The sequence below is a fragment of the Ailuropoda melanoleuca genome, chromosome 8 (genome assembly GCF_002007445.2).
Source record: "Ailuropoda melanoleuca isolate Jingjing chromosome 8, ASM200744v2, whole genome shotgun sequence".
Lineage (NCBI taxonomy): Eukaryota > Metazoa > Chordata > Mammalia > Carnivora > Ursidae > Ailuropoda > Ailuropoda melanoleuca.
Window position 1 is genome coordinate 17,404 of NC_048225.1, and position 22,006 is coordinate 39,409.

General features: G+C 44.7%; 1 protein-coding gene across 4 annotated transcripts in view; it reads right to left on the reverse strand.

The window, feature by feature from the left end:
- Nucleotides 1-22,006, reverse strand: part of TRPC6 (transient receptor potential cation channel subfamily C member 6) — a 101,836-nt gene that overhangs the window by 9,007 nt on the left and 70,823 nt on the right. For 2 of the 4 annotated variants that reach the window (XM_034665630.1, XM_034665632.1), the window contains exons 3-10: nucleotides 18,836-19,021; nucleotides 16,451-16,615; nucleotides 11,766-11,982; nucleotides 8,901-9,134; nucleotides 6,905-7,169; nucleotides 5,393-5,588; nucleotides 4,495-4,698; nucleotides 2,409-2,483 (exon numbers count right to left, since the gene is read on the reverse strand). In XM_034665630.1, the coding sequence (XP_034521521.1) occupies nucleotides 2,409-2,483; nucleotides 4,495-4,698; nucleotides 5,393-5,588; nucleotides 6,905-7,169; nucleotides 8,901-9,134; nucleotides 11,766-11,982; nucleotides 16,451-16,615; nucleotides 18,836-19,021 (1,542 nt within the window). Of the gene's footprint in view, nucleotides 1-1,270; nucleotides 1,865-2,408; nucleotides 2,484-4,494; nucleotides 4,699-5,392; nucleotides 5,589-6,904; nucleotides 7,170-8,900; nucleotides 9,135-11,765; nucleotides 11,983-16,450; nucleotides 16,616-18,835; nucleotides 19,022-22,006 lie in introns of those variants that run through there. The other 2 variants (XM_034665629.1, XM_034665631.1) reach the window with 2 other exon arrangements.

The window sequence follows — 22,006 nt, forward strand, 5'->3', positions numbered from 1 at the left end:
CCGACTTTACGCTTCCCTTTCAGACTGTATCTGAAAAGCTAACGCTGGCAACCCCTGCTCCCCCCCCCCGCCCCAGCTCAGTGACCTTCAGAGCTGCGGGGCATCATCAGAGGTAACAGCACTTTCATGTGGCTCAGCCCACGGATTCCACGGAGTGTCTGCAGAGCTGCGAAGACACTGCTGGTGCAGCCCGGCCTCTTTGATCCTCAAGGGGTCAGAGAGAAGATCCAAGTGACATGCAAACCTAACTGTTTTAGACGGAGATTTTATGGAAAAGAAAGCAAAGCCACACACATTGGGTAAGGAAGAATGAACCACGAGAGTTTGCCTTACACCTATCAGGGCCAAGCGTGTCCCAGTGGGAGTCCATCTCAGCAGCAACAGGCAAAAACGATTAGACATACATACAGATGGCTGCTTTAAAAAGCATTCTCCCAGGAATCTAGTTAACTTATCAAGCAAAGACAAGGTATGTGCCCCAATTTTTGTTCATCACAAGCTTACACTGCCAGGAAAGTAGATAGTTGTGTTACTTTCGTCCTCTAGGAACGGGACCAACTGCCAAGACCAAGTTAGAAGTATGAGATGTCTCCAGAATCGAGCCTCTGAGAGACAATGGGGCGTAGGAACAGGGGAGGCAGGAAAAGCTTCCAGAACCCGAGGTGTGGCTCCCCGTGAAAGAGCAGAGGGCATGAAGACTAAGAGAGTCGGCCAGGTGGACAGCAAGCTGAGCACAAAGATGGCCCCAGGAAGGGTCCTGCACCTGCAAGTCATGCCTGGGACCCAGCGTGTGGCTACTGCAGGAAAGCTGAGGGGCCCCAGAGGCGCTGGAGGCTGTCCGCTGATCACATGCCTTGAAAGAAGATATGAGCAGCACATCGCCACCATGGACAACAAAAAAACACACCAAAGGGTCTCTGGGCGGTTCAGTGGACATTAGAATTGACATTTTATTGATTCATGAGTAGGGTCAGATACGACAGGCTCAGCATTGCTCTTAAAGAGTTTACTTTAATCCAGGATTAAAATAGGTGCTATTGTAAAGTGTAAGGTGATCCAGCCCTACTTCAAAAGATATAAAATGTGGGGCGCTGGGGTGGCTCAGTCGATTGGGCACCCGACTCTTGGTTTTGGCTCAGTTTGTGACCTCGGGGACCTGGGACTGAGCCCCGTGTTGGGCTCCATGCTCAACACGGGACCTGCCTGGATTCTCTCTCCCTCTCCCTCCGCTCACCAACCCCCCCCCACGCGCGTGTCTCTCACTCTCTCCCTCTCTCTAAAATAAATAAACCTTTTCACGAAAGGATATAAAATGCATTTATCAGATGATTAAAATAAATTTTAATTTTCTACATTTTTGGAGAAAGTACAAAGAAAACAGACTTATTTGATTTCAGAGATTGCACAGTTGCTATCATAAAAGAGAACAGGCGTTTCCACTACCCTGCATTTGCGCAGTGCTCAGTTCTCACGCCTGCCCCGCGCGCTCGGCACAGGTACGTCTGCCGCGCAGAGCCTCACCGAGTTCCCCCGCGGTCCAGCGGGCCGGTTCCGCAGCTTGGCCCTCCCTACCTGACAGGTGCGGATCGGGGACGGACAGCAAGTATGCTGCGGGGCCGGAGGGGGTGAGACCCCAGTCTCCCGACCACTGACATCGACACTCCACCAGTACTTCCTCGCAGTCCGGTTTTGTTGCGGGAAGTGACGGACTTGGCTTGAAAACAAAGCAAAGCGGCCTCTCACGCGTCTGCGCCCCGCGGGTGGCCGGCGGCCCACTTCGAGCCCGCAGCGTCAGCGGCCAGCTTGGCCCGGACTCGTCGGTCGGTCTGAGAAGCGGCTGCGCTGGGGGGCGTGAGGCCGTCTCCTGCATGGACCGCAACAAACCCCGGGAGCCTCGCGGAGCCTCCTTCGGCGAGTCCTACCGGACGCCCTGCCCTTCTCTGGTGACCTCACCGATCATGCCCCTCGGCGACAAGCGTGGGCTGTGCCCCTACTGTGCGCATGCGCCGAGCCCGAAGCACATGCCCCCGCGGCTGGGAATGCGGCCGCTGCACGTGCGGAGCTGCAGGTGCGTCCTGGACACCGGCACTGCCGCGGGGCCCCGCGTCCCACCCCCTCGGTCCCTGATGGGTTCCTCCACCCTTTCACTTCTTCCTTCTTTGCATCACGACTCCTGTATTTCATTACCCGTAAGTACCCAGAAACAGACGTCTGAGATCTGTCTTAAATATATACGCTGAGTATTTCCACCTCTCAATAACAGATTCTTTGAGGCATTATTAAAATAGTTTACTTCTTTCATGAGTCTATTACCTGTTTCTTGAAATTGCATCTGAACATTTGTCCTTTTATCTGAAAACATAAGTCTGGTCATATGCATGACTTTGTATTTTCAAATGTGATCTTACCTGTTTTTTGTCAAGTGGTAATTTTGAAAGGTCTTCATGACTTCCCAAAATTCCAAATTTCTTTTCTTCATTTCTCTTTTAAAAATAGATAGAATAAAATAACAAAACTAAAAATAGATAGTAAAATGAGTACAATTGCAAAATTCTACATTTAGAATTTAAAAAAAAATTTCATTCTTTATTCCATATTTTAAAGGCCAACCAGTCTAATTCTATAGCAAGGTTCAGGAAGAGAAACATGTTCTTACTGGATTCTTCCCATTGGTGAGCACTTAGCAACTTCACCTGCACAATAAGGTCTAAGTTCTCTCAGGCTGCAGTTCCTTTTTTTTTTTTTTTTTTAAAGATTTAGTTTTTTATTTATTGCGGGGAGGAGCAGAGGGAGAAGGAAAGAATCTCCCCGCTGAGCACAGAGCCTGACGGGGCTCGATCTCATGACCCTGAGATCATAACCTGAGCCCAAACCTAGAGTTGGACGCTCAACTGCCTGAGCCACCCAGCCCCCTCAGGTTGTAGTTCTAATTAGACCTGTAAATGACACACTTAAAAGTAAAGCGAGAGATGGGGCTCCTGGGTGGCTCTGTTGGTGAAGTGTCTGCCTTTGGCTCAGGTCATGATCTCAGCATCTGGGATCGAGTCCCGCATCGGGCTCCCTGCTCAGCAGAGAGCTTGCTTCTCCCTCTCCGGCTCCCCCTGCTTCTGTTCTCTCTCTCTCTGACAAATAAATAAATAAAATCTTAAAAAAAAAAAAAAAAAGGAAAGTGAGAAATTCCTGCCATCAACTCACTGAGTTCTAGATGTTAGACACTGGAGGAATCCAGCAAATGGTGCATTTCTCTGAAAATTTCACACAAATAGTATAATAATAACTACATTTAAAGAAGACTTTATAATTCTCAAAGTCCTTTTACATATTTATTTCATTTTATCTCTATGATGTAGATGTAAATTCCCATAGTACAGTTGGAGAAAGTAAAGCTCAGAGAGCTTAGTATTTACTTGAGAATCCCAAGTGGTGAGTGGCAAAACAGAGCAGAAATTAGAATGGTTCTCTTTTTTCTCAGTAATCTTAGAATTGCAAGGAACTTTTACAACCATTTGGCTCAACTGCCCACTCACTGTAGGAAGGCCTTCTCAAAACTCCTAATATTGGTCATCTAGCACTTATTGATTGCTTGCCATGATGGGGAACTCACTATTTCACAAGAGAGCTCACTCTGTTGGATAGATCTTGTTATGATGTTTGTTTTTACACATATCTAAAATTGAACTACTTGCAACTTTTGCCCATTGCCTCTCTTCCTGTTTTTGAAGAGACAAAAAAAGCAAGTATACATCCTAGTCAAAATTGGGAGCTCTAAAGGTATTTACCTTGTTCCCCTTCAATCCTCCTTCTCTGGAAACAACAGCCAGTTCCTTCCATTCCCCATCATATGACACCTTAGCCACACCTGTCCCTATGCTGGCCCTTCTTTGAATGAATCTATCTCTCAGTGGTTCTCCTGGGTGTAGAGGACTGCCCCCACCCCCATACGCAGTTCTACACAACATCCCACCTGTGCCTGAAACACTTCTGAGCATAGTACCCCTTCAACTACATGCTCTATGTCTTTTATGGCTTCTCGAGATGGCAGTGCCGCGCGGGATGACTCTCTCCAGTTAATACCCTTCGATCTTTCTTTCTTAAACTACTTAATGCCAAGCTTAGTCTCCCATATTACATGCGAGTAATTGATTTCTTAAGTTTTCAGTGTAGAAGTTAAGAGACTGTGAAATTCCCCCGAGTCAGAATCAGCTACTGATGCTTGACCATGCTGTGTGAACGGAAGGTGGGCTGGGAGCACGAGGCCACAGCAAACATGGCGCCGACTACAGATAATACATCATTATACTTACATTTCGTGATTTTTTCCTGTATTCTTTTAAATAGGAAATGTCCAGTGAGTTCCTGTTACACAGACACAAGCCAAAGGACCATGCTGTTTTGGGAATGACTGGACATGTCATCATGGACCATGTTGTAGTACGGTGGTTTTAATGAGCATAGTGTTTAAAAATATAATTTTAAATTATCAAGTTGAATTACCTTGTTCATCTCTGCATCCTCCTGGAAACCTTTCTTATGGCCCTGGAACATCTCAGAAATCCATTTTTTAAGTCTCAGTAAGAGATAAAACAGGGACTTTGGACTTGGCACCAGGTTGAAGGGAACAGGTAGAGTTCTTCCCTCCTCAAAGTAGGAAAACCAAAGTTTGGCCCTTGCGAATTTCCATTCCACATCAGCGTCATCCTATAAGAATACACAGGACAGTTTAGCAAAGAGGCATAAACAGAACTACCCGGATTCTTCCAACAACTTGTAGCCAGATGCCTGCAAACACTCTCGGTCCCCAAAGATCAGGCCAAGATTTGTTTTAAACGTTAAAGTTCTACTCAGACAGTCTTTCCAAAATCTGTCTGAAATTTTACCAGGCTTACAGAATGACGGATCTCAAAATGTGCTTATGTTTATAAATATCTTGAAAGATATAAATGTATTTTTCTACATTCTAAAAAAAAACACCATGAAAAATTATTCACTCTTTTGTTCTGCAGGAGATCATAAATTTGACCAACATTTCTGGAACAAAAACTTATTCTATCATTCTAAATTCAGGAAAGGGTCAATTTTGAACATCACTACAAACAAGATTTGGAGACTACTGGTATTTGAAAGCAATAATTTTTTTTAAATAAAATATAAATTCAAGGTGACATAGTATTTCTAAAGTGTGTGTTTTTTTTTTTTTTTAAATAATGAATCAGACAACATTTCTCCAAGCAAAGAGTTAACATTTTCTAGATTACCAGCCGGACAAGTATATAAAACAGGCAAAGAACAAACGAGGAAAAGGATCCTGTGTGTTCCCCACTGTTGCTGAGTTGATGCCTGGAATACATCCAACCCTGTAGTCACAGAGCATACAAATGTACAGAAATTATACCTCAATTTCCTGGAAGGAGTTGTTGATCATTGCAATTAGCATATTTAGCAAAACAATGACCATTGTGACATTATAGACTCCATAAAGAACATAACCGATGTTTTCAATGAATTTGTGATTATAGTTGATGACCACTGACTTCACTTCAGAAAGTCCAAAGATAGCCCAGAACAGTGTCTTAAAGCTCTCCTCCACTCTGGGGAAAAATAAAGAGAGAAAGGAGATAGTACAGTGTATAAATGACAATAATCCCATAATAAAAGTGAGTTGATTTAGCGACTTTACCAATTACTGGATATTCTTTTTTTTTTTTTTTAAAGATTTTATTTATTTATTTGACCAAGATAGAGAGAGCCAGTGAGAGAGGGAACACAAGCAGGGGGAGTGGGAGAGGAAGAAGCAGGCTCATAGCAGATCACGCCCTGAGCCGAAGGCAGACGCTTAACCGCTGTGCCACCCAGGCGCCCCAATTACTGGATATTCTTGAGAAAATTCTTTACTTCTCTGAACCTGTTTTCTGTACAATGGGTACAATAACTTTCATCTCCCAGATGGTTGTAGGGTGAAGCACTCAGCTCAACGTGTAAGCACTTAACAAATGCTATCAACATAACTTCCTCGCCACAGACAGCAACATTCAAGCAATGCATAGCCTCGGCAATGGAAGTGTTAAACGTATTATTTAATAAAAATAATACAATTTATTAGAGTCCTATTAGGTCTCCTGCTTATCTATACTTATGTCTGATAAATAGATGATAATAGCGTGTGTCTTAAGGAGCATAGGACAATGACGCCATTACCAAAATCACTGTTGAGTCTTGGGTAGGAATGTCAATGCTTTATGTGTAATTATGGACCAAAGCAAAGCCCCTCAGCTTAACCGAGCTGGTTTCATTTCTCTGATGAACTGCACCTGACAAGACTATGGCTAACAACAGTTTATGCTTCAGTCGACCCTTCTCATTGTAACACGCATGACCTAGCACTTGATTGACCCTAAGCAGACGCTATAAAACACACTTGCGGCTGTGGTGAACCTAAGTGGAAACTCTCGTCACTGTGGATGACCTGGATCTTCTCAGTGATAGATCTCGAACTGGGCTAGGAAAGCAGCTGTCCTCCTGGTGCCCCAGGCGTCTGACGAGCGGGTCAGAGCGCAGAGGCTGGAGTCTGGAACTAGGGCTCCTGCCCCGGCTTTTCCATACGCTAGCAGCTACGCAACGTTCAGCAAGTTACTAGCTTTTCTGAGCTTCAGTCTGTCCTTTTTGTGAAACAGAGACAGTACAGTGATGTGAGGTATTTTACCACAAGAACTGGCGCTAGAAACGTCAGCTATACGACTTCGTCTTAGGAAGGTGCCTACGTTTTCGAGTTCTTCCAATTCATTTAAAAATCCTCCCGTTCTGCTAAAGAGAAACATCACCCACCGCAGGGACACCTATGACCCCTGTTACGCTAACATCTAGTTAACCTGCGACCTCCGCCCTCATAGCGTCTGCGGTCACGTACGTCGTGAAAGCTTCGTTTTGCTTTGCACCGATGTAGTACGAGTAGAGGTTGAACATCCCGATCATGAAGGCCACGAACACCATGATGAAGATGACCATGAACTTGAAGATGTCCTTCACTGTTCTCCCGAGCGATATCTGCAGGGGCCCGAAGCTTTCGTTGGCTGGTAAAATATAAGCTATTCTTGAGAAACTCAGAACTACAGCAATTGCATAAAGACCTTCAGATATGATTTGAGGGTCAGAGGGGTCCCACTTGATCCTGGCTAGGAGAGAGCAAAGACAAGAGTCATCATGAGTTTCTGTAAGTTGTTTACTCAGGTTACTTCTTTTCTGCTTTGGAAATATAATTACATTAGGAAACACAAATCTGATGGAAATGGGATCTTTAAGGGTCGAGCATATTGAAGCTTCTGAATTATAAGAAAATGACCCTCCTGATTTGCTGGCAATTTTCCATAAAAATATAGCATAATGGTTAAGAGCTCAAGCTAGGGACTTGGTGTCTGCAGAAATTCCTCTGTGTGTGTGTGTGTGTGTGTGTGTGTGTGTGTGTGTGTGTGTGCGTGAGCTGGTACAGATTACTTAACTTCTCTTACTTTTATTTTTGCATCTTTAAAAGTGAGTTGCCGCTCCTCCCTTTCTTCATCTACTTGAAAATTCAATAAGCCAACATACACTGGGTGTTTGGAACACGCTCTGCACTACACAAGGGGTGCTGTGTATTACTGAACCTTCAACTTATAATTGCACTATAATGTGACCTGGAACTTGCAAAATACTCACAGTTATTTCAACTTACTAGAAATTATTTTTATTGGTCACTCAAATAAATCTATTTTTCCCATAAAAATGTAGCAAGTATTCATTTTTTCATTTTTCTAGCATTATTATATTAGGTCATCAAAACCCAATTAAGAAGCCATTATGAAGAAAAATGCAAAACGACGTGTAAGAAAGAGGAAAAATAGGATTCTATTTGCTTATTTGCTGGGAAGTGAAATCAGGAAGGGATACAAGAAACCAGTAAAAGCAGTTTCCTGTTTTATAGTAAGTCTATGAGTACAATGCATAAATAGATAACTGTGACTTTTTAGGATTCTGTATATTAAAAATGTGTTAACCATTAAAATAAATATTAAAAAATACTAATACAGAGATCTCTATGAGACACAGCCAATAAACCCAGAGATGTGAGCTGTTCGTTAACTGACTTAAAACAAATATTGAAAAGTGATCCCACCTCAGGGTTCTGCAAGGAGGGACCTCCCCTAAGCGCCCACTGAATCTGTTTCCATCCTGACTTCCCTTCCTCCTGGGGGTGGAACGCCTGTTCTGGTTGCTACCCTGGGAGGGTGGATAACTGAGCATACGGGGTTCAGCTCCATCCTCCTTTTCCTGGGAGTACTCGTCTGCTCTCCCATGAGGACATCTCACACCACCTCACACCTGCTGCCCTGTCCACCGCTGTCTGGAGACCCAAGGACACTCTGCCTCATTCTGGGGGTGACTGTACTGAGCCCGTGGGCTAACAGACTCAGACCCCGCTCGTCCAGCCTGAGCTTGGTGTGCACTGGAGGCTGGGATCTGGCCTCACAGCTTTCTGTTTTTCCCATCAAGTTCGGAGCCTGTTTGGGGAAGAGTGCTGTGACTGATGAGCAGCCCCCCAGGGACCCAACCGTCCCTGTGGCCCCACAGTTTAGTGTCTTAGATGGAAGTGATACTCAGACGTGGGCTGTCTGTAATAGACACAAAGAAACACAATCTAAGACAAACAGCAGGCGTTCTCAACGGCGGGTTGCCAACTGATCCAGGAGAGAAAGGGACAGGGTTCTTGTGATTCAGAGGTTTCCAGGAGGAAGACCGAGGGCAGGAGCCCAGAGCTTCTGCAGAAGCCAGCAGTTCTGTGAGAACTGAGTCATAACCGAGCTCTGACTGACTCTCTTTTATCGGAAAACTGCATTTTTATTAACTGACATTGCGCAGCACAGACTCACCCAAGTTGTAATATCTCACGTTGTCTCCCAGTGTGACTTTGGTCAAGTCCTTCAGAGTATCATTCGCATCAACGATGCGCTGGGCTTTGGAAGCGTGCCAAAATGCCATGAATCTTGCAATGAATGATGCCGCAAAGATCGCTAACATGCCAAAATCAAGCATATTCCACAACTCAAACAAGTACTCCTTGGGGCCCTCCGTCCAAATTTCTTTACATTCAGCCCATATCATGCCTGCATCGGAAAGGGGTTAAAATAGATCCAATTCAATTTCATGCTGGCCTTAGCGCTTCAATAAAACAAAATAAGCTTGAAAGATCTCAGCCTCACATTCGAAACCCGTCAAAATCTGGCCACATCCCACCCACCCACTCCTAACGCCCACGTCCCCACAGATCTCAGTCCAGCCATAGCGGCGGGTCACCGGAAGGCAATCCGACAAAGATTAAGAGTGCCCAAACAACAATCTTCATTTTTTTATTTCTTAAGTGGTCTCTACACCCAGTGTGGAGCCCGACTCGGGGCCTGAACTCACGACCCCGAGATCGAGACCTGAGCTGATGTCAAGCGTTGGATGCTTCACCGACTGAGCCGCCCGGGCGCCCCACCAAGCAATAATCTTTAATCCGCTGATTCTATACATGTAAGTGTACTTAAAAGACGTTCAGGGGCACCAGGCTGGTAAGATATGCTGACTCCCTGCTCAGGAGACTGCCCCTTCCCCAGTTGTGCCCGCTCACGCTCTCTCTCTTTCTCTCAAATAACATCTTAAAAAAATAAAAAAACACCTGAGCTGGATACTTAACTGACTGAGCCATCCAGGCGCCCCTAAAAGTAACAAGAATCCTTAAAGAAAAGTTTAATAATAATCATAATTATCTGAAATGTATTAGACACACCCTATGTGCCAAGCACGGTGCTACGTACACTATATATACTGACACACGTACAAACCCAGCACGTGAGCGGGTAGTTTACGGAGACAAAGGCCAGGTCCAAATGACTGTTCTTATTTTACATCAAATGCTCAGAGTGAAATGTAATTTATTTCTCATAGCTCTATGGTATCTGGTAAATGTCACTTAAATTAGAAAAGAAGTAGGGACAGATCAGGCTCTCCTTCTCTCTCTAAGGTGATGCAGTGCACCCGCTAAGCCCCCATCCCTATTTCTCCTGTGAGCGGGCGTTCTAGTATTTAGTGGACAGCTTCACCTGAAAATCCCGTGGGCGCTCAAAGCCAACCGCAACCCAGACCTACTCATCAGCTTTTCATGCTGCCAGTGCCAAGCAGGACCGTCCCTCCGTCCCCCTCCCCCCAGAGCGTAGCCACCACCCACCGATCCCAGGTGGAGTCCACACTGCTCCCTCTGTGTGAAGAGTGCACTCCTCCTGCTTCCTCAAGGCCTGAGTCCCTGCCTTCACCCGACTGGGGTGGGCGAGGCCACAGCCGTCTCTCAGCCTCGGACTCACCTGCCTATCACCTCTCAGCTGCCACGACCTTGCTAAGATGTGGTGGCACCGCTAGCCATCTTGCCACCCCACCTGCTGCCACCCCTGCCTTTGAGGGCACCTGAGCTCCAGCGGGGCCCCCCTCCTGACCCGCACCTGTACTCCAGCGGGGGGGCCCCCTCCTGACCTGTACCTGCACTCCAGCGGGGGGGCCCCCTCCTGACCCGCACCTGCACTCCAGCGGGGCCCACCACCTGACATGCACCTGCACTCCAGCGGGCCCCCCCCTCCTGACCCACACCTGCGCTCCAGCGGGGCCCACCACCTGACACGCACCTGCGCTCCAGCAGGGGGCCCCCCTCCTGACACACACCTGCGCTCCAGCGGGGCACCTCACCTGACATTTCAGGTGTGTTAGGGGCCATCCTAGTTCCACAGCTTCCTGTGCAATGGTTCCAAGCCTTGTGGTGTCTTTACTCCCCAAACACTCAGTCCGTGGACACTGCCTTATCTCCAAAGTCTTAGATGCAAGGTACTGCCCGGGGAGGCCTTCTCTGCCCTTTCTACATCCCACCTCATTCAGACTTAGATGTCCAATCTGTGTATGTTCATATTATCCTAATGATGTCTCAATTATAATATTTGTCATGGGGTTTCAGTGATCGACTTACATATTGACCTGACCCCCACACTTAACTCCCTTCCCTGCAAGGGCTCTGCCTCATTCACCTGGGTACCCTCCTTACCTAACAAAGGCACCACCTAACCACTGAAGTTATTTGTTCATAAACATCCGATTGAAATACCTTTCTCCTTTGCATTATATTTGACAACAAGCCGTGTGTACGACTGCTTCTAAAGACAGTGCAGTGATTCGGCTTTCTCTGGGCCTCACTTACTTGTGGGGATCTAAAGCAAACACTGTAAAACAGATGTTAGTGTGACATTACGGATTGCAGAACCGAGGCACAGAGACCATGTGATCTAATGCACGTACAGTGCTTTGAACAGTTCAGTGCAGAGTAGCTGTTTAATAAATGCGAGTGACTATTAGCTCACTTCCTACTAAATCTCAACATGAAATAACGTGGTTGTTTTTAAATCTGACGTCCCAGCTCTCTCAAAATACGAATAGCATTACTTCCTCACCGGCCAGATCTGACTGACACCATCCTACTGTCCTCATCCGGGTTTTTCTTGGGAACTTAAGAAGCACGTGGTGCGTGAGAAGGCTGTGCGCCTGGTGCTGGACCCAAGATCACCACACTTCAACAGCACACAGAAGACCCCGGTGGGTGCTGGGTGCACCGCATCACGCTGGACATGTCCGTGCACCTGATGTGCGAAGGGTCAGCCTCGGCCGGTCCAGCTGTGAGGCTGCACACGCACACACGACGACAGAATACCGGTGTTTACCTATTACCCAGGATATAATGAGCATCTCCATCCACGAGAAGCAGGACGTCTTCATCCTGAACAGCTGCTTTGCATTATCTGTGCTGGTTTCATTGGGAAGGAGTTTGGTGCCCTCGAATCTGTCAGCCGCGTTCATGACTAGCAGTCCCAGAAAGATGGTAAAGGAGGCGGCATGAGCCACGAACTTCATGAACGGTCCGCGCATGATCTTTCCCATCTGCCACAAAACACCCCGAAAGAAAATCTTAACTTTGTTTCGTACACTTTGCAAAACACACACGCATATACACAAGCACAAATACCGCTGTATTCCCATGTTCTCCTAAGGTCATTATGTATGTTTAGGTAACCGATAAAAGAATAATAATTCCTTATGCTGTCTGAATGTTGGTCATGTCCCTCCTCTGCATATGCTGATATTCTGGATTTATAATTCAATCAGTTCACTTTTCTGTTCAATGATTCTTAAGTTCTTAAAATATAACACCGACAAAATAATATTTTAAGACAAAAGGCAGAGCACAGGATCATCACTATTCGTTAACAGCAAACTAGTGAAGCGGGTATGAAGGGCTGAAGAAGCAGTAGTGAAGGTCTGGAGGGAATCGACTTTGCACTGGTCGGTGTCCGGCCTGCCTGCTGTCCTCGCAGGCGTCTGGCAGTGACCCCAGCGCTCGTGACACCGCGCGGGTGTTCTGCTGACCAGAGCAGAAGCATAAGCACCAAGACCTGGACGGCAGGCAGCCCCCATGAGGTACTCGGAACGCTGTCCTGGAACGACGCTGTGTTGAAAGCCCAACCTGCTAACTTGGGGCTCCAGGTTCACTCCCTCATGAGCTGAGTGGCAATGAGTAAAGTCCTAAATGATGTGCAAGTCAGACTCTTCACATGACATACGGAGGGAGTCAAAGCTCCTATGAGTGCAGGATGAGTTTCCATGCAAGATGCAGGAATCCTCAGCGGGCAGACGGGCGGTGTGCGTCCACGGTGATTCTCAAGGGCTCTGCATCCCCCGAAATGCTGAACGACTCAGTATGCACCTGCAGTCCTTCTGAGGAGAGGGCTCATTCTTTGAACAGATTTTCAACTGGATGTGTTACAACAGAAAAATGTGTAAATTAGTAGCTCCAATACCTAGCCAGCACTTGCCTGTGCCAGGAATGATTTCAGTGCTTTACTCTGTTCACTCGTGTCACCATGACAACGGTCTGAGGACAGGTACTGCTGAAATGCCCATGTAGACGTTGACGAATCTGAGGAAGGGAGATCTGGGAACTGGCCTAAACGTCACTCAGCTCCCAAGTGGTGGAGCGGAAAGCAGGCGTTCTTGTTTCACAGTCAGTGCTTCTGTTTGGTTTGCAAACAACTGCATATTTTTCACTAAAGTACAGAGATATGGTGATTCTTCGAGGACAAAAGAAGGTTCTTCTCATATTGAAAAAAGCTAAAAGCTGTACTGCGATCAATGTTCTCTGTTCCTACAAACCTTACTTGTCTGTGTTTCTCAAAATCATAAAAGTTAAAGCTGAAATAAATCATACAGTTTAGTCCCTTCTCTCTTTTTTTAAAAAAGATTTTATTTATTTATTTGAGAGTAAGAGCACAAGAGAGAGCATGAGCCTGCGAGTGAGCACGAGCAGGGGTGAGGGGGTCAGAGCCCCACACGGGGCTCGATCTCGGGAGACTTCAAATGTGGTGCACAACCCAGGCACCCCCCTATCCTCTATTTCTTATTACAAATCATTGAGGGTTGTTTCTCTGTAAACTAAGGGAGATTGTGGCACCTTTCAGTGGACTTCATTACCCATTTCAGTAAAATTTGTCGTCGTATATGCTCAGCTGTAAACAAATTTCTAAAAATAAAAAACCTGTAGAAAGGGGACTTACTAATTGACTAAGGTGAATAATTAATGCACCCGACAAATTTCTGAGGGAAGAAACACTTGGCTTTGGATATTACGTATTATACTTTTTTCAAGTATTTATTGATGACTAAATAGCTAACTGCCAAATACCAATAGGAACAGAAAAGGTTGAAGCGATCTCTGACTGACGTATTTCACTCAGCATAATGCCCTCTAGTTCCATCCACATCGTTGCAAATGGCAAGATTTCATTCTTTCTGATGGCTGAGTAATATTCCATTGTAAGCAAGACAAGTCAGTCAGAGAAACACCAATACCACGTGATCTCACTCATATGTGGAATTTAAGGAATAAAACAGGGGAAGGGATGGAAAAATAAAATAAGATGAAAACAGAGAGGGAGGCAAACCATGAGAGACTCTAAACTACAGGAAACAGACTGAGGGTTGCTTGAGGGGAGGTGGGTGGGGGATGGGGTAACGGGGGATGGGCATTAAGGAGGGCACGTGTTGTGATGAGCACTGGGTATTGTACGCAACTGATGAATCACTAAACTATCTCTGAAACGAATACATTATATCTTAATCAATTGAATGTAAATAAAACATTTTCTAAAAAAAGGTTGAAGCTAGCTTAAGCTAAAATGATTTGAAGTCATGACTCGACCTATTTTTATGGTAATGATCATAAAACATATTGGGTTATGGTGGAAAAAGAAAACAAGTAAAGAAAAAACTTCTGCAAGAAGAAAGGAGACTTGAGGCAAGAAAACCAACTTTACACGGACACAGGGGCTCTGTAAGGTGCACAAGCCTGCGATCTGGTCTGGCTTACCTCTCATGGATGTGTTTAAAGTAGAATTTTTTTTAAGTAGGCTCCCCACCCAGCATGGAGCTCAGTGCAGGGCTTGAACTCACAACCCTGAGATCATGACCTGAGCTGAAATCCAGAGTTGGATGCTTAACCAACTGAGCCACCCAGGTGCTCCTAGTATTTAAAATAGTGTTTTAAATTAAAGCATTAATATAGCTTAAGCAATATTCCCCTATAACCTGTAAATAATATTTATGATCACTGCTAAGGGAAAAAACTGTGAAAACCGATTTTATCATCATACTCCAAAGGCTAAATAACAGGCAGTAAAATAGATTTTAGATTAAAAAAAAAAATATCTTGGTAGTGTCCTTTTAATTTGATTATTTGCCTCAGGGTGCATAAATGAGGATGGAAAAGAGATTCCAGGAAAGAAACATGGCCAGAGAAGAAGAAATAGTAAAGGAAATCCGCTTCATGAGGATTCAGTCGAAATCTAAGAAACTCTAAGGACTGCCACAAATAGTGTCTTGTCAGGACACCCAGCCTTCTGGAGGCATGAGTCTGAACTCAGTGGATGTGGGGAAGGGCAATCATTCGGTTTGGAAAGTTACTACCATTGAACTGATCACAGAGTAATCAGGGAGCGAGGGTGATTCAGGACACCCCGCCCCCGCTCACTCAGTCGGCTTCAATCTCTGGACACTCAGGAGGGTAAGGGATGAAGAGAACACCACATACACAGGTGTGGCCCGTGCGGCAGAAAGGACAATTCAGAATTTCTGTTTCAAAGTGAAATCTGCCATCCCTATGACAAAGGGAAGAAAAGAAAAATTACAACTCTCTAGAAGATCTATGCTACTGATTTCTCATTCTAGTAAATCTCACTCTTTTCATCATTTATGTTTTACTTATAAAAGCTCAATTTGGGGGCCTTATATGTTTTAAGGGAAAAAGACCCATGACGACAGATTCCACCTGAGGGGAAAACACTCCATTTCCAGCAGCTCCCACCATCACCCCTGGACGGCATTCTGTTGCCAGGACCCACTTAGAAAGGTCCCTTTGAGCCAATGCATCAAATACGTAACCAAGTAACAAGAAGACAGCATGTTGGTCATGGGACACAGGCATTTGCAGCCACCTGCCACAGGTGTTTGAAAACGAGCCCGCCCGTGTGAAGAACAGCGAGGGTGCGAACGGCGTTTCTAGGCGGCACATGGACGGTCCGCACACATCCTAGCCACACAGCTGCAGGGTTAGTCCAGTCTGACTCTCAGAGCTGAGACAGACATTCCAGAAGTGTGGCTTCAAACACATGAAGAATAGGATTGCTGACCAAATCCTGTGCCTGCTCCCGGCACGACCGGTCAACCGTGCTCCAGACCGATCTGTCACACTAGGGAAAGGCGGGTCCATTTGAACACATGATTTCCACCAAGGTGTGGGCAGATGGATTTTGCTGTCCCGGTACTGTATGCTGCCCTAAAATAAATGCTCCTCACTGACACAAGCGGCATATCAGTGTTTACACGATTCTTCTTTACTTAAAATAAGATGTATCTGGTCATTTAGCCAAAACAAATACAAGAAAAAGCACTTCCATCTCAAATTTTGCCAGAGGAGGAGAAAAAGACAAAAAAAAAATTTATCTTTTAGGGTTGTATTTGAAATATCAGCTCAACGCATACTATGACCTCATTAAAATGTATAGAAATATATGAATAGACACGGAGGGGATGGAAAGGAAATATACGGAACAGTAACTCGGTCTTCTTTCTCAACTCACCAGTGGTGGTATTACGGGTGAATTTTCTATCCATTTCCCCCTCTATTTCCTATAGCAAATAGATGTTATTTTTGTAATGTTAAAAACAACAGTGTTATTTCAGCCCAGCTTCCATGAAATTTTCACTGGGGAGACAGAATTTTGCCTGCTTCGCGGGTACTGACGTACAGCTGGACAGACTTCTGGGAGACGGCGCATGCGCACGGTTCCAGACATACCTTGCTGCACGGAGCAAACCAGTAGATGAGAGCCAGGAAGGGCAATCCGACGGCCACCGCAAGGACCACCAGAAACTTCACCGCCATCGTCTGCTGCCGTAGACCGGACAGGTTCTCATACCAGATGGACAGAAGTTGCTGCTGACAGTTTGGGTGCGCTACAAACTAGCAGGGAAGCGACAGATTGGATCAGAGAAAAGTTCATCAACTCCTTTCTTGTGTTCTACTGTTTTGTTCGGGGTTCCCGAAGAAAAACATTGTTAGAGATAAGAACTAACGTAACACATCTAGTTGACAGGCATCAAGCAAGGCGGCAAGAGGTTCCAATATATATTATACAAATTTGAAGAGTCCAATTTATCAAACTCTTCCTTTATGACTGATGGGCTTTCTTTGAAAGCATAGAAAAATTTCTGAAATTTAATATTATAAAATGATTCATCAATACTTTGCACAAAGACTCATATTGTTTTTTCCATCTTGAAAGAGTGATATAAAGATCCCACTGGTCCCAGATGCTTAAATCCTTTTTTTTTTTTTTAAGATTTTATTTATTTATTTGACAGAGATAGAGACAGCCAGCGAGAGAGGGAACACAAGCAGGGGGAGTGGGAGAGGAAGAAGCAGGCTCATAGCGGAGGAGCCTGATGTGGGGCTCGATCCCATAACGCCGGGATCACGCCCTGAGCCAAAGGCAGACGCCCAACCGCTGTGCCACCCAGGCGCCCCTTAAATCCTTTTTTTAAAAAAAGCACACCAATGGGGCACCAGGGGGCCTCAGTCGGTCAAGCCTCTGCCTTTGGCTTAGGTCATGACCTCAGGGTCCTGGGATCAAGGCCCATGTCGAGGGAGCCCCATGTCAGGCTCTCTGCTCAGTGAGGAACCTACTTCCCCCCCGCCCCTCCCCCCATTAGTGTGCACGCTCTCTCTCAAATAAATAAAATCTCTAAAAAAATAAAAATAAAAAAGCTCATCACCTTTTCTGCACTGACCTACAGTGCTACACCTATTTACTCCCATTTGTATATGGGTCTGTTTCTGGACTGCCTATTCTATTCCACTGATATATTTTTATTCCTGTGCCATAAACTCTTCCAATTAAGAAAACTTTATAATTAAATTCTACTTGTTATTTTTCAGAATTTTTTATTCTCACATATTTATTTTTTATAAACGAATGCCACATATGACAGAGGTCAACATTATTTGATATACAAAAAGCAATAATGTGAAATAAGAATTGATAAAAAATATTGAAAAGTTAGATAAAGGAATTATTAATGCTTAAGGGTGGTTAACCTTGAAGATAATCAAAACATGATATAATGGGTACCTTCTCAGAATGGTAAGATTTAATAACACACATTTTGAGTAGAAAAAAATAACCCCTGTGATACACCATTGGCCTGTATATAAACTGGTACTTTTTTTGAAGGGAAACGTAGCAAATATTTTGAATTAACAAAAGCCTGAAGAATAATAATAAACTCTTAAATAGTAAGCTGATTGAATGAAATAATAAAACAACACAGCCTTTGAAAAGATGAGAAGGATGCTTATTTACTGAAATGTGAAGACGTCCAAAATATGAATTTGTGGAGAGGAATACAATAGTGACTAACTACTCTCCATTAAGAACTGGGAATACAGAGAGGTGCCGGGAGGGTTCAGTCCCTGGAGCACGTGACTCATGATCTCGGGGCTGTGACTTCAAGTCCCACGTTAGGTGTAGATATTACTTAAAAGTAAAATCTTAAAAAAAAAAAAAAAAAAGAATTGGGAAGAGAGAAAGGGGGCATGTCTCTACTGCTTGAAAACTTACCATAAGCATATATGACTTTCATTGGACTGTTTTATTACATAATAAAAAGTCTATATAGACTTTTTAGATAGACCCTATCCTTAAAAACTATTGTTTGTGTTTTTGTTTTTAAAGATACGTAACCTAAGAAAGCAATCACGAATGGGGGTGCTCCGTGAGGACACAGATTAAAAGTACTCCACAAACAGTGTTGGCGGGGATCTGAGGGCTCGGGCCCCGAGCCGGAACACATCAACAAATGGGAAATGGAACTGGGTCTCAAACGCTGGTGTTCCTCTCACATAGCCAATACCTTGTAATCTGGACACAGCTGTCATTGTTACATCATTGGTTAAGGAACGCAAAGCGGCAATCACGGCGTAAACAAGTCTAGACTTCAAAGACTGGCGCGTAGAGTAGGTTAAAGGACTCGCAGCTCAGCCCTTCAGATCGCCGAGGCAACCTGTCTCGTGCACCCATGCATTAAAGAGCCCAGCCCGAGACAATCACGCCGGCCCTTCGCCCTGATGTTGCACCAAGAAGAACCGGAAATAATGTAAATGGGGCTTCAGGCCCGACCTTACTTTTTTTACTTCGTATTTAATGGCAAGTTTTAAACGGCTGAGATTTGGACGGCCGGGATCTCCCCCGCTGTGGCGCACTTCAACGTCCCCATTCAGGATGGCCTCCACCTCTTCGGTATTTCTGCACAGATCAAGGAGCCCAACGACAAAGTCTTTGCACTGCATCGACAGCTTCTTGTAGTCATTCTAGGAAACACAAAGCAAAACAAAAAGCACGAGTGGAGAAGCAGCATGTTTACTGTGCACGCAGTGCAATTTATCAGTGACTCGACAGTTTGTAGAGAAAGCAAACAGAAAAAATTCATCTTTAAGGTTACTGTTCTCTTAATGTGCTTTAATTGCTGTTCTGCTGAGGGATTTCTGAAATATCACACCTTAAAGATTTTCTTCGTATCCAAAGAAAGGAGATTTGTCTAAAACATAATCAAAGTTATCAAAGTACTCTGCCAAACTCACCTGTGGGTTCAGGAAAATTACAGAGTAAGCAACTTTCCCCTCAGCCTGATCATACAACTTTGCACACATAGTATCCCTGACGTCCGTGACTTCATCTGCAGATGCATAACCCACATTCGATAGATCTTTGGGAGATCTTGTAAACTGTTCTGGTAAACTTGAGAAACAGGATATTTGGAGAGGTTTCAGAGAAAAGCAAACATATGTCATTTATCTATTTAATAAACTGCTATTGAGGGACTTTCTGTACCAAAATCAGGGTCACAAGACAAGATCTAATATAAAGTCTGAAAACCAAGATTCTTCTCTTCAGAGAAAAGAATATTTAAGAAAATTATTTTGTTGTAATTTACTGTTGATGACCTACTATTATGTTGGGAAGATTTAGAAAGTGTAGATCATATTTAAATGTCAAAAATGACGTCTTGAAAACATACTCAACATTACTATTCATTAGAGAAATGCAAGTCAAAACTACAATGAGATACCACCTGACATTTGTGAGAATGGCTAAAACCAGAAAGACAAGAAATAATGTGTTGCTGAGAATGCAGAAAAAAGGGAACCCGTATGCACTGTTGGTGGGAATATAAATTGGTTCAGATGCTACAGAGAACAGCCTGGAGGCTCCTCAGAAAAGTAAGGGGCACCCGGGGGGCCCAGTGGGTTAAGCAAGTGACTCTTGGTTTTGGCTCAGGTCATGGTCTCAGGGTCGTGAGATTGAGCCCCTTGTCAGGCTCTGCATTCAGAGGGGTCTGCTTGAGATTCTCTCCCTCTCCCTCTGCTACTCCCCTGCTCTAGCACACGTGTGCACCCCCCCATAAATAAATAAATAAATCTTAAACAAAAATTAAAAGTAGAAATACCGTAGGATCTAGTAATGCCACTACTGGATATTTACCCAAAGAAAAGTGAATACACTAATTTGAAAAGACCCACGCACCCCTTGTTTACTGCAGCATTATGTACAGTCGCCAAGATCTGGACGTGGTCCAAGTGCCACTGAGAGGTGAATGGATGAAGAAGTGGTGCACATACAATGGAATATTACTCAGCCACGAAAAAGAATGCGATCTTGCCATTTGCAAGAACATGGATGGACCTAGAAGGCATTATGCTAAGTGAAATAAGTCAGACAGTGAAAGACAAATACCATATGATTTCACTCATGCGTGAAATTTAAGAAACAAAACAAACAAATCAGAAACAGACTCATAAAAGAGAACAGACTGGTGATTGCCAGAGAGGAGAGGGGGTGAGGCGGTGGGCAAAATGGGCGGAGGAGACTGGAGGTCAGGCTTTCAGTTATAGAACGAATAGTTCCCGGGAATAAAAGCACAGCACGGGGAATACAGTCAATGGTCTTGTAATGGGGTTGTGTGGTGACAGATGGCAGCGAAAGGTATAGACTTGCTGAATCACTCTGTTGTACACCCGAAACTAACGTGACACTGTGTGTCAATGACACTTCAATTAAAAAGAGCACTCTGATTTATATATACCATGCATTAACATCTTCATTCAGGTCTTTCTAAAACTTACTTCCTCCCTGTTTTTTCTCTTCCATTGAAATGAGGCCATTTATAGCCCAATGTTAATCAAGAAAACCTATTAACTCTAGCTTGTTGCATTGCAAATGGATTCCATTATCTCCTGTAATCTTTGTAGTCATCTTGCTTAGTTTGGTTAAATAACGTGTCCAAGATCATGCAGCCACTGAGTACCAAAATCAGGCTTTAAATCCAGCTCTGTTTGGCCGCAAACCCTTTGCCTGTAAGAATCAATGCCCTTTGTCTCTTCTTTGTAGAATGCTTTTCTACTTTGATCTCTGGGAAGCAAGTAGAGCAAACACTATTCCCATTTCGCACATCAAAAATCTAAGGTCCCTGAGGTCACACAGCCCGAGTGGCAGCGTTTACTGTGGGAACCATAGCTTTGCGACTTGTCTCCTCCATCGTGAAACCACGGGTGTGCTGAGGATGGAAAGACCCCTAGAAAGAATCAGGAGACAAAGACGCTGGACTATGAGGGGCTCTGGATGTGAGTCAAGAAGGTAGTATTTGGGGGGCGCCTGGGTGGCACGGCGGTTGAGCGTCTGCCTTCGGCTCAGGGCGTGGTCCTGGCGTTGTGGGATCGAGCCCCGCATCAGGCTCCTCTGCTGTGAGCCTGCTTCTTCCTCTCCCACTCCCCCTGCTTGTGTTCCCTCTCGCTGGCTGTCTCTATCTCTGTCAAATAAATAAATACAATCTTTAAAAAAAAAAAAAAAAAGAAGGTAGTATTTGGGGGAAGTCTATATGGGTAAGTACGAAGCACCAACTTGGGCTCCTCTCTGTAAATCATGCCAACTGGCCTTCCATTACGGGTCAGTGATGTCTACACAGGCAACACTTCGCTAACTGCAGGTGCAAACAGGTTCGCTACAGGCAACTTGATCAAACAAATTATGCTTCCCTGAGAACGGCTCATGCTACTTCCAACCCATCTATCTGGTCAGAGGACACGCAGAGTCACAAGGAGACAGCTTTGCCCTTTTCATGCCACAGTCAATGAGGGACCTGGGGACAAATGATGAAGTAGGCAAGTGCATATGTTCCCCAGGACCACTATCAGGTCTCTCACGTAGAGTGGCTAGGGGCTGGGACGTCTACCTGTAAATATCCCTGTAATCAAATCACAGATCTTCCATTGTTCAGCCACGTGATCTCACATAGGTGA